Source organism: Petromyzon marinus, chromosome 58, assembly GCF_048934315.1.
Source record: "Petromyzon marinus isolate PM22_M1 ecotype Great Lakes invasive population chromosome 58, UKy_Petmar_22M1.pri1.0, whole genome shotgun sequence".
Taxonomy (NCBI): Eukaryota; Metazoa; Chordata; class Hyperoartia; order Petromyzontiformes; family Petromyzontidae; genus Petromyzon; species Petromyzon marinus.
In genome coordinates this window covers 10,634,302-10,646,532 of record NC_133724.1, presented here as the reverse complement: position 1 = coordinate 10,646,532, position 12,231 = coordinate 10,634,302, and the positions used below count along the sequence as shown (strand labels likewise).

Sequence of the window (12,231 nt, the reverse complement as noted above, 5' to 3'; positions counted from 1 at the left end):
TGGGTTAGCATCTAAAGCCAAACTGTTTATGAAGGTTTAAATATGGGTGTAGCCCAAGTCATGACTTTTGGTCATGGCTTGATTTGTGTTTTCTTGTCAAGCTCCACCGTCAGCAGTGTGGGTATGTGGAGCGAGGTGAAAATTATTGCCTGGCGGCCCCTTTTCATTGGTGTAGGCCCACTGCTTTGGCATTGCTTTCTCCTACATAAACATTAGCTACCCCGCCCATGCTGCTGACACACTTTGGCTATGCCCATCACTAAACCTTTATAAACAGTTTGCCTTTAGAGGCTAACCCCCCCTTTTCCTGATGACGACCACTTGTGTTGCGATCGAAACGTTGTGGTTTTTGTTTTTATTTATATTTCTTATTTATTATTATTTATTTTTATTATATTTAAATTCTCACTCGGGTTAAGAACCAGGCTACAGTCTACATTATAGACTGCCTGTACGCTCACCGGGGTTAAGAACTAGGCTTCAGTCTACATTATAGACTACCAGTACACTCACCCAGCTTAATATCAATTGCTACAGTCTACATTATAGACTGCCAGGACACTCACCAAACTAAATAACCAGGCTACAGTCTACATTAGTGTTTTTTTGTAAAGTCACGTAGACAAAATAAAATTTAAATAAAAAATAAATTAAATCACGACATTTCGGACGCAACACAATCATCCTCAGGTGGGACAACCACACCAAGAAACAATTGCTGAAGTAGGCAAAAGAGCTACGAGTAACAGGAGATTATATAGGTGAGGGAGGGGGGTGCGGAGCCAAGGATAGAGAGGGTGGGGTGGAGAGGAAGCAAATATGGCATGCACAGCAAATATCCTGAAGACAGGGAGCAGTAAATGACCTGCGCTGCAAGCTCGACATGCACGGCAAATTTCCGAATGATGTGAATGAGGAGGGCTGGGCGTAAGAGACTGGAGATGTGGATATGAAAGCAAACTATAGAGCAGCTAAGGTTTTACCTGGTTAATAATATCCTTCCAATGATTGCTCAATTTGTATCCATCCTCCCGGTTGAACTTGTGTCTCTGTTATATATCTGGATGGCTTCATGAACAAACCTTTGATAGTAGCCAGACGGTTTGCAAAGCACCTTGGTCCCAGAGAAAACAATATCATGAGAGCCCACAGCGTTATAGCAATGGTCGGAGAAATTAGTTTCGCCGTGTTTCAAATCTGACTTGTGCTCGCGGACACGGTCAGAGACATGACGTTTCATTTTCCCAATCTAACAATCACCACAGATGCAACTTAATTTGTAGACTCCCGGGTATTGCAAGTCAGGAATGACATCCTTCACGGATGGGATAAGATCACGGATTTTGTGTACTGTATGGAATCGGACCTGGATCTTGTGTTTGTTTAAGATTTTGGAAATATTTTTGGTAACGCCAGCTATGTATGGTAACGCGATGGTTTTGACCGGTGTCTCAAGGGGTTGTTTCTCCATGGTTGGAGAGACAGTTTTGCGGATAATGCGGTCCGAATATCCATTCATCTTAAGGGTCTGGTGTACATGTTCCAGTTCACTGGCTAGGTGTTGTTGGTAAGAAATGCAGTGGGCCCTATGATGTAGTGTTTTGATGAGGGAATTCTTCTGTGCCGGGTGGTGGTGGGAATCAGGTTTCAGGTAGGAATCTGTGTGGGTGGCTTTCCTGTAGACAGAGTGTCCCAGAGAGCCATCAGGTCTCTTCTCAAACAAAACATCAAGGAATGGTAGTTTGACATCCTGCTCCACTTCCATGGTGAATTTGATGGATGAGTGTATGGAATTAATGTGGTTGAGAAATTGGCTCAGTGCTAGCAGGCCATGTGGTCAAATTACGAAAGTGTCATCCACATATTTCTTCCACAAGGAGGGACGTATGGTGGATGTCTGGATGGCATCTGTTTCAAATTTCTCCATGAAAACATCACTGGTGATAATGGGGAACCCATAGGGGTACCTTAATTTTGGTTGTAGAAGGTATCATTCCAGGTGAAGTAAGTGTTGGTAAGGCAGTGCCTAACCATATTTTATTATTATTATTTTATTTTGTCTATGTGACTTTACCGAAAGAACCAAAGAGTATGGATCCTTGCAGTCACGAAAACTTAAAATCTAGAATGAACCAAATTATTATGCTCTGTTTTTCAAGTATTACTGTGAATATGAACACCATGGTGACATGGTGACATTATAACAGGAACTGCAGTCTTGATTTGAAACTTTCATGACTGCAGGAATCTATACTCTTTGGTTCTTTCGGTAAAGTCACGTAGGTATAAAATAAAATAAATCACGACTTTTCTGGCGCAACACAAGCATCCGTCATCAGGTGGGTAAGCATGGCGCTGCTGAGGCAGACTGTTTTAAAAGGTTTGAAATGGGTGTAGCCCAAGGGTCATAAAGAAGTGGCCGGGGCTAGTGATGTTAATGTGAGAAATTAGCATGTAACTGTAAGAAAGAAGGAGTGCGGCCTCCTAGATGAGGGCACAAAAGTGGCTATTTTAATGGAGAAATTTGAGACAGATGTCATCCAGACATCCACCCTACGTCCTTCCTTGTGGAAGAGATACGTAGATGACACGTTCGTCATCTGGCCACATGGCCTGCCAGCACTGAACCAATTTCTCAACCACATCAATTCCATACACCCGTCTATCAAAATCACCATGGAAGTGGAAAAGGATGGCAAGCTACCATTCCTGGATGTTTTGATCGAGAAGAGACCTGATGGCACGTTAGGACATTCAGTCTACAGGAAAGCCACCCACACAGATGCCTAACTAAAGCCTGACTCCCACCACCATCCAGCCCAGAAGAATTCCCTCATCAAAAGACTACACCATAAGGCCCGTTGCATCTCCGACCAGCATCACCTAGCCAGTGAGTTGGAGTACGTACACCAAGCCCTCAGGATGAATGGATACTCGGACCGTACAATCCGCAAAGCTGTCTCCCCAGCCATGCGGAAACAATCTTCTGAGGATCCAACCAAAACCATCATTTTACCGTACATAGCAGGTGTTACCAAAGAGGTTTCCAAAATCTTAAACAAACACAAGATCCAGGTTCGTTTCAACACAGTACACAAAATCCATGATTTATTCCCATGTTTAGAGGATGTGATTCCTGACATGCAATACCCTGGTGTCTACAAACTGAATTGTGGTTGCGGCAGCAGTTACATTGGGGAAACGAAACGACATGTCTCGGACCGCGTTCGGGAACACAAGGCAGATCTGAAACACGGTAGGACTAATACCTCTGCCGTTGCTGATCGTTGCTTTAACGTTGTGGGCTCACACGAAATAGTTTTTTTCCAAGACGGAGGTACTCTCCAAACCTACCAGCTACCTTCAGAGATTTGTTCATGAAGCCATCCAGATATATAAACACAGACACAACTTCAACCGAGAAGATGGGTACAAACTGAGCAATTATTGGAAGGACGTTATTAACCAGGTAAAGTCTTAACTGACTGTGATGTTTCCATCCTACCTGCCTATGTCAGCTATTATTTCCAACTCTCTGTGTCTCTCTCTTAGATCTCTCATGCTCACATGTTGGTTTGCACTCCCTCGTCGAGGAGGCCGCTCTCCTCCTATCTGACAGTTACATACTAATTTCTCACATTAACATCATGCGAATCTCTCACATTAACATAGCCACTTCCGTGCCTTCATCTAGGAGTCCGCTCTCCTATCTTACAGTTACATGCGAATTTCTCACATTAACATCATGCTAATCTCTCACATTAACATAGCCACTTCCATGCCCTTGTCTAGGAGGCCGCTCTCCTTTTTTCTTACAGTTACATGCTAATTTCTCACATTAACATCACGAGTCCCGGCCACTTCTTTATGGCCCTTGGGCTACACCCATTTCAAACCTTTAAAAACAGTCTGCCTCAGCAGCAGACCATGCTTTCCCACCTGGTAACGGACGCTTGTGTTGCACCCGAAATGTCGTAATTTATATTATTTTATACCTACGTGACTTTACCGAAAGAATCAGAGTAAAGGAATTGCAGTATTTCCAGCCTTACATAATATGATCATTGGGTTTACTTTTGTTGATCGTGGAAAGATTAATATCACTCCAATAAAGAGCTGTATTCAAGTATCAGAGTAACATGTAGGCTTTCGCGACCAATATTATCCAGAGGTTTTTTGGGGTTAGATCGATTAAATATAAATGTCGATTTAAAGCTTTCATGACTGCAAGGATTCATCTTCTTTGGTTCTTTCGGTAAAGTCACGTAGAATGAGAATAAAATAATAAATTAATTAATAGAAGGCCACTTGTGTTGTGGCCGAAACGTCGTGAGAATTTTATTGTGTTATTTTATTTTATTAATTTATTATTTTATTCTCATTCTACGTGACTTTACCAAAAGAACCAAAGAAGAAAATATAAATGTGTTGTTAAACCTGCCACCACCCGACACAGTCAATTAGTAAGGTTTGTCACGTAACAAAATGTGCCAATTTGTTACTAGTTCAGCACACCGGTGTGTTGGAGAGTAAATCCACAACATGGCGGGTTTAACAACACATTTATATTTATGCACTCTAACCCAAAAAAACCCTCTATTATGGAGGTATCTGAGTGTTGTGTAGCTAAATGTCCAATACATTCAAACTTTGCTCATCGTGGGTTTTCCCATCGCGGATGTGAGCATTTGCGCCAATTCTATCCAGGTACGGTTCGCCGACCGCGCCCCCATGTGGCTCGGCATTTACGGTTTGACTGAGAGATTATTGTACAGCACGCATCTGAAAGAAGTACAGTGCGCTAACTGCACTGTCTGCGATGCTGCTGCAGAAGAATAGATGCACCATCATTCATAGGGAGTAAATTTATTTTTGTTTTAACTGCATATTTATCGTACACATGTCATGAACCTCATCTTTATTTTCAGGTTTACTTGTATGTATACAGTACAGTATTGTACACTATGTAACTTTTTAAATTCAATAGATATACTGTACAAGTCATATGTAATACTGTAAAAAATATTAATCATATTTTGCATTCAAATAGTTCCTGTTTCATGTTTGGGTCATACAGGATAACATAAACAAGAAAAAGGGGTTGTTTTACGAACTGTGAGCCAAAACTCGATTTTTTCCCATTCGATTTTTGTGAGCTTTGGGATGGCAGCTTTGCCGATTGCGCAATCATTTTCAAAGAACGTAACCCCCCCCCCCGCGCGCGATTGGGCAAGGTTTTGGTCTACTTTCTACGGCAGCCCAGGTGGGACGTGAGCTGTGTGCCAGGCACCGTTCTCACCTCGAGCATGCGCTGGTCTCTGACAAGTGCCTTGTTGTGCCACACGAACTGCGCAAGCACGACGGAACAGGGCCACACATACATCCCGTAGTGTGGGTCCAGAACCTGCACACAGACACGACGATGATGACAACAACAACAGCTGTTCGCCGCCAATAAAGTGGCGACGATGTCATCACGGCACTCGTGGCTGGCTAGGTGCATCTTGAGGCCATGTCAAGTGTCCGAAGGCTTGCTAGCACATCACAGGACAGATCTAGGTGCCATGGGTTGACTGACTGAGGTGACTTGGCAGATCCACCAACTGTGCTCCCTACTGTGCCAACTTGATGCGTTTTATTCACCCCGCACTCTGCTCGCCGTTGCGAGTGTCGCTCCTCTGACCTCCATTGTTTTTGGAGGTTGACTGCCTAAAACTGCCCAGTAACATCCTTCACGAGCCTGCTTCATACAAGTCGATATTGTTACCACTGATATCAGTCATTCGCAAGTTCACACGGCTCCACATGCTCCCATACCAGAAGTGCCCATATTATCTCTAGCTTGTGTCACACCTGTTTAGCCCCCTTAATCTGACAAAACAGACTCTGCTTGGGCATGCGGTGACTGGGCATGTTGGCTACATGAACCAAACTATACATAATTTCCTGCCAGAGGAGATCACTGATGGGACGAAGTTAAGATCTTTAAAGGCCAGCCTGAATGTTTCAAACTTGCACAGATGTTCCTTCAGAGGGGTCCAGTTTGGGCATGACTTTGGCCGAGAAGACCCGAATCTATGTATGGAGTGACTTTCCGCATAGCCTTACGTAGACGATGAAATTATATTGCTGCTCAACTAATTAAGAGTGTTACCTCTGCTGCAAAACTGATCAGTTCATTTAACGTGGTCTTTTTCACTCTGATATATATTTTATTGTTGTTGATTTGATTTCCATTTGATTGTCTTTGATTTATATTGGCTTCATTGTTGAACATATTTCTACGTTTTTTCGTTCATAATTTCGGTGATTCGGGTGACCCATATGCATGTTGAACTACTTTCGCACTGCACGTAAGTCAACCTTGCTAATCGGAGGTATGGAAAACTTTCAAATGAGACCATCCTGATCTCTTGCGTTCTTACCTGGTTAACAACAGATACATATATATGCTTAGATGGAACATTTGAGTTTTAATTTACAGCATTGTCTAACATGTTCCTAGTTTGCCCAAAATGTATTTTGTTACTTATATTGTACACATTGCTTGTGATTATTTTCTGCTACGTATTTTAAAACTTTGCGTCAAACTAGGACCCATAAAAACTAACGTGTGGTTGCGGCAGTAGTTATATTGCGGAAACTAAGCGACATGCCTCGGACCGTGTTTGTGAACATAAGGCTGATCTGAAACACGGTAGGACCAATACCTCGGCTGTGGATGATCATTGTTTTAATGCTGTGGGCACACACGAAATTGATTTCTCCAAGACAAAGGTACTCTGCAAACCTATTGGCTATCAACAAAGATTCGTTCATGAAGCCATCCAGATGTATAAACACAGACAAAATTTCAACCGAGAAGGTGGGTACAAACTGAGCAATCATTGGAAGGACGTTATTAACCAGTTTAAGTCATAACTGGCTGTGATGTTTCCATCCTACCTGCCGATGTTAGCAGTTATTTCTGACTCTCTGAGTTGCATTCCTCGATGTAGCAGTGGCTACATTGACATGCTAATCTCTCACAATACAATGGACTGCCCAAAAGCTTTGGGGTGCCCTCGATCTTCCTTTTCTAACCCCGCCCACTTACCCTTGGGCTGCACCCATCTCAGGTCTATATAACACCCTGTTTCAGCAGCTCTCTTGCTATATTTTTTCACCTGAGGATGATTGCTTGTGTTGCGATCGAAACGTGATTTGTTATTATTTTTCTATCTACGTGACTTTACCGAAAGACCCAAAGAGTAGGACCCATAACCTATAAATAACATTTGGCCCATATATATAAACATCTGGGAGTTCACCAGCAGGCCTGACTCTGCTCATGAGACACCAAGCCTGGCATTCAATCAATGCTGCGTAAATCATCCACTTTCAGAATTTCACGTGGCTGATGGGATGTAAAAAAACCAAACTTTTTTTTACGTGGAGAGACAGATATTGGGAAGGAGCCATATTAGTGTATTGATGTCAATGCTGTTGATTCTAAACAACGCAGCGACTAACCACTGCTTCCACAATACAATAACCCCCTTGCCCAAGGTGTCTTCCCATCAGGATCTGGGCTAAAGTGTTTACCAACTCCTAGCTGCCATTTCAAATGCCCTACTCGGACATCTGTTCTGTCCAACAGGCAGCCACCACTCCCTTATTAGGCCCGCAGTGCCCCTCCTGCCACGTGCTCCTTTGACCTTCTCAGAGTGGTGCGTGTAACTGAGACCTCCTAGCACACACAATATCAAAGTCGAGCCCTTGGTGTAAGAGCCATAAGACAGAAAGTGAGTGTATTATTGCTGTATATAGATGTACATATATATTTTATTATTTTATTGTTTCCCTTCAACGTGACTTTACCGAAAGAGCTAAGAATATGATGTACATACGTTATCCATTTGTTGACGGACTGGTTATATTTGATTTGGAATATTCCAACTGTGTACAAACCCCCCTGTGGTTAGACGCTCCTTTGGTTGAAGCCATGCCGTCACTTCCGGTTTTTACAGTATAAACGGGGAGCTACGAGAAGAGCTAATGGGGAGTGAGTGGATACAGTCGTTTGACCATGCGACAGGGTGATACAGTATGTGAACAGGCGACGATATAACTTTAGAAAACGCTCGTTTTTGTGGAACTAAGAAATAAAGAAACAGTTTGATTTAAGACACCTCAAACACGCGTCAGGATTTTAGCTCCCACAAGTTAAGGCGTAGCTTATTTTTTAGTTCAGGAAAGCTGCGCCTACAATTAGTCAAAAGATTCCTACTCACGTGGAAGAAACCTACTCGAGTAAAGACTTCTACTCACGTGGAAGAAACCTACTCAAGTAAAAGACTTCTACTCACGTGGAAGAAACCTACTCAAGTAAAAGACTGCTACCCACGTGGAAGAAACCTACTCAAGTAAAAGACTTATACTCACGTGGAAGAAACCTACTCACGTAAAAGACTTCTACTCACTTGGAAGAAAGCCGTGGAAGAGAGAGAGAATGCTCTTCACGTCTCGCCAACAAGGAGGCAACAAATTCGTGTCTAAGAAGAAGGTACCATCAAGTTTGTACGAGAGAAAATTGTTACCAATAGTGAAAGACAAGCAAACGTTAATGAGTTACTGAAGCCTGCTAGTTACATAAACATAACTTTGAGCTGTATTCGCTTTACCAAGCCAAGACATATTTTAGGAACGGATCTGCAAAGGTTATTTAATTGAATAACTCTGAGAGTTTTGAAGCCTTTTGCAACTCGTGCACTGAGGAAACAAGATGTCGGACAGCATGGCAAAGTCAGCTACAGTACAAGGCAGCACAAAGACGCGAAGCTGCGTGAGAACCCATCAAGCAGGAAAGCGCGGTGGTGGCGGGACAGCGGCGGTGCTGGCACCAAGCCAGGGTGCCAATGGCTATATAGAGTCAGAAAAGCCCATGGAAAAGCAGATCACAGAAGTATCTGAAGATACAAGTGAAGATAGTAAAGATGAAGATGATGTTGATCCAGGAGACAGCATATCAGTACTATCAGTTCCGCGGAGCAAAAACACAAGTGAACATCGCTCCCTAACTGGAAATGACTCAATAGTTTCCTCTAAAAGCTCCACAATTTCGGCACGTGCACTAGAAGCCAAACACGCAGCTCTGTTAGCCAAGGCAGCATCTTTAAAGAAGAAACAAGAAATAGAGCTTGAAGAAGTACAGCTGATGACAAAGTTGAAAGCTCAAAAGGAAGTTGGAAGCAGAGACTGCTATTGCAGTATCCAGTGCTAAGCTAAAGGTGTTTGGTGAATATGTGGACACTTTGGATGGCAAGCATGAGTATTTCAAGACCAAGACAAGATCCAGCAGAACCTCAGGACTGGACAAAGAGTATAGAGACAGAGTATTTGAGAAAGCCCAGCCGGCTCATGCTATAGGAGCATATGAGGACTCTAAATCAACTCCTTCAAGAGGTAGAGAGGCTGGTACAAGTACAGCATACTACAGACCAGACCCAAGTCAACACCACCAGATGCCTGAAAGGAATGAAATGGATCTTTATCAAGTGATGCAGCATCAGAACGAGATTACAGAGATGCTTGTAAAACAGCAAAATTTGTGTCACCTTCCTCAGACATTCCTGTGTTCAAGGGTGATCCACTTGTCTACAAGTCCTTCAGAGCTTTCGAGCACACCATTCACCGTAAGACAGAGAGTAGCCAAGACAAGTTTTATTACCTGGAACAATTCACCAGTGGAGAACCACAAAATCTCGTGCGCAGTTGTGAACATATGAGTCCAACCAGAGGCTACCAGGAAGCCAGGAAGCTACTTCAGAAGCACTATGGTGATGAGCTGAAGATAGCCAGTGCCTATATGGAGAAAGCTTGGCAGTGGCCTCGGGTCAAAAATGAAGATGGAAAAGCGTTGCACACGTATGCATTGTTCTTGATTGGATGTCGGAACACCATGGAAGATATTGAGTACATGGATGAAATGGATAATCCCACGAACATGCGAGTGGTCATCTCAAAGCTTCCATATAAGATGAAAGAGAAGTGGAGAGAGAAGGCCTTCAATGTTCAAGAAAGACGAGGAAGAAGAGCCAGGTTCACAGACTTGGTGGACTTCGTCGACAAGCAAGCCAAAGTTGGAATGGATCCGCTGTTTAGAGACATGCAGGACACCAACAGAGGTATTGCAGGAAAGGGAAAAGACAAGACTGCAGACATAAAGACCCATCAGAAGAGTGGCCTTAAAGGAAGCAGTTTTGCAATAAGCGTCATGTCTTCTGAAGAGAGGAAAGCACAAGACTCGCCTCAGAAAAATAGTCGAGATAAGCCTGCTATTGCCTTCCAGAAACCCTGCTTGTTCTGTGAGAAGAATCACACACTGGACTCTTGCATTAAGATCAAAGAACAGCCACAGAAAGACAGAAATGAGTTTCTGAAGAAAAAAGGACTTTGCTTTGGATGTCTTATACAAGGGCACCTCAGCAAGGAGTGTAAGAAAAGAATGACATGTCAAGAGTGTAACTTGAAGCATCCACGCATGCTGCATGTCATTAAATAAAACTGTCACCTCTAAAACGAATGAACAGAAGATAGCCTCAAGTGCTATTGCGTCCCTTAAGCATGAAACCTGTGGCTACACCGGGGCTGGATACGGACATTGTATTTTCGCCATTGTTCCAGTGAAAATAAAATCCAAACGAAGTGCGAAGAGTGTGGAGACATACGCATTCATGGATCCAGGGAGTTCAGCGACGTTTTGTACTGAAACCCTGAGGAAACAACTCAACATCAGAGACAGGAAGACTGAAATCCTTCTGCGAACCATGGGTCAGGAGAAGTTGGTATCCAGTTATATCCTGTCCGACCTGGAAGTGAGTGGACTTGAGGAGGGAGATTATATTGACCTGCCAAAGGTCTTCACCCAACCACAGTGACATTCCAGTGAAGAAAGAAAACATACCACTACAGCATGATGTTGAGAGATGGCCCTATCTGAGAGAAGTGCACCTCCCATGCATTGAGGCAGAGATAGGCCTGCTAATAGGAACTAATGCACACAAAGCAATGGAACCATGGAAGATGATAAATGGTGAAGGTGATGGACCCTACGCAATCAAGACCACTCTTGGCTGGGTAGTGAACGGACCTTTGAGAACAGGAGATGCCAATGGAAAATGGCAACGTTTCACAGCAAACCGTATCTCCATCTCAAACATTGAAGAACTGTTAGTCCAACAATACAACACAGACTTCTCAAAACGCTGTTGCGAGGACAAACCAGAGATGTCACAAGACGACCATCAGTTCATGCAATCTGTGACAAGGTCAGCTGAGCTGGTCGATGGACACTATACCACTGGTTTGCCATTGAGAAGTGAGAAGATGGAAATGCTGAACAACCGCTGCGTTGCAAGGCCGCACATCAGCAGTCTCAAGAGAAGGCCGAGCAAGAACCCAGATTTCCATGAGGACCACAAAGGCTTCACGAGAGACATTGCAAAGGGCTTTGCTGTGGAAGTGCCTAAAAGGCAGCTGGAACGAGAAGACGGAAGAGTGTGGTGTGTTCCTCATCATAGGGTGTACCACCCGAAGAAAAAGATCCGTGTAGTCTTCGACTGCACTGCAACATACCAAGGAACCTCATTGAATGAGCAGTTTCTCCAAAGACCCAATTTCGCCAACACTCAGTGGTGTGTTGACCAGATTTAGAAAGGAACTTTGGGGTATGATGGCGGACATCGAGTGATGGCCCGATGGTGACCTGAGTCAAGCCACAGAGGAGTACAGAATGACTGTGCACCTGTTTGGAGTCACGTCATCACCCAGCTGTGCATCCTACGCACTAAGAAGAACAGCCGAAGATGGAAGAACCGAATCAACACCAGAGGCGGTTGACACAGTATGCAGAAACTTCTACAATGACGACTGCTTGAAGCCTGTGTCATCTGAAGACCGTGCTGTCACCCTGTCAATAGATCTCCGAACTTTGTGTTCTATTGAGGGATCCTACTTGACAAAGTGAGTAAGCAACAGCAGAGTTGTCATACCGTCTATCACAGAAGAAGAAAGAGCCATAAAGGTGGATAAGATGCTTGGACAAGAACATCAAGTGCTGCTCGAAGAGTTTACCTTTAGGATGGATAGCACTACAGTGCTGAAATACATAGAGAATTACACCAGTCGTTCCAAGACCTTTGTGGCAAACAGGATCGCTACAATCCGTGAGGCCACAGAACCAACCCATTG

General features: G+C 43.6%; 1 protein-coding gene across 2 annotated transcripts in view; it reads right to left on the bottom strand.

Annotated features, from left to right (window-relative positions):
* The window catches only part of METTL23 (methyltransferase 23, arginine), a 121,456-nt gene that overhangs the window by 42,795 nt on the left and 66,430 nt on the right, over window positions 1-12,231 (bottom strand). For both annotated transcript variants that reach the window (XM_032976178.2, XM_076052919.1), the window contains one exon: window positions 5,300-5,404. In XM_032976178.2, the coding sequence (XP_032832069.1) occupies window positions 5,300-5,404 (105 nt within the window). The remainder of the gene's footprint in view (window positions 1-5,299; window positions 5,405-12,231) is intronic.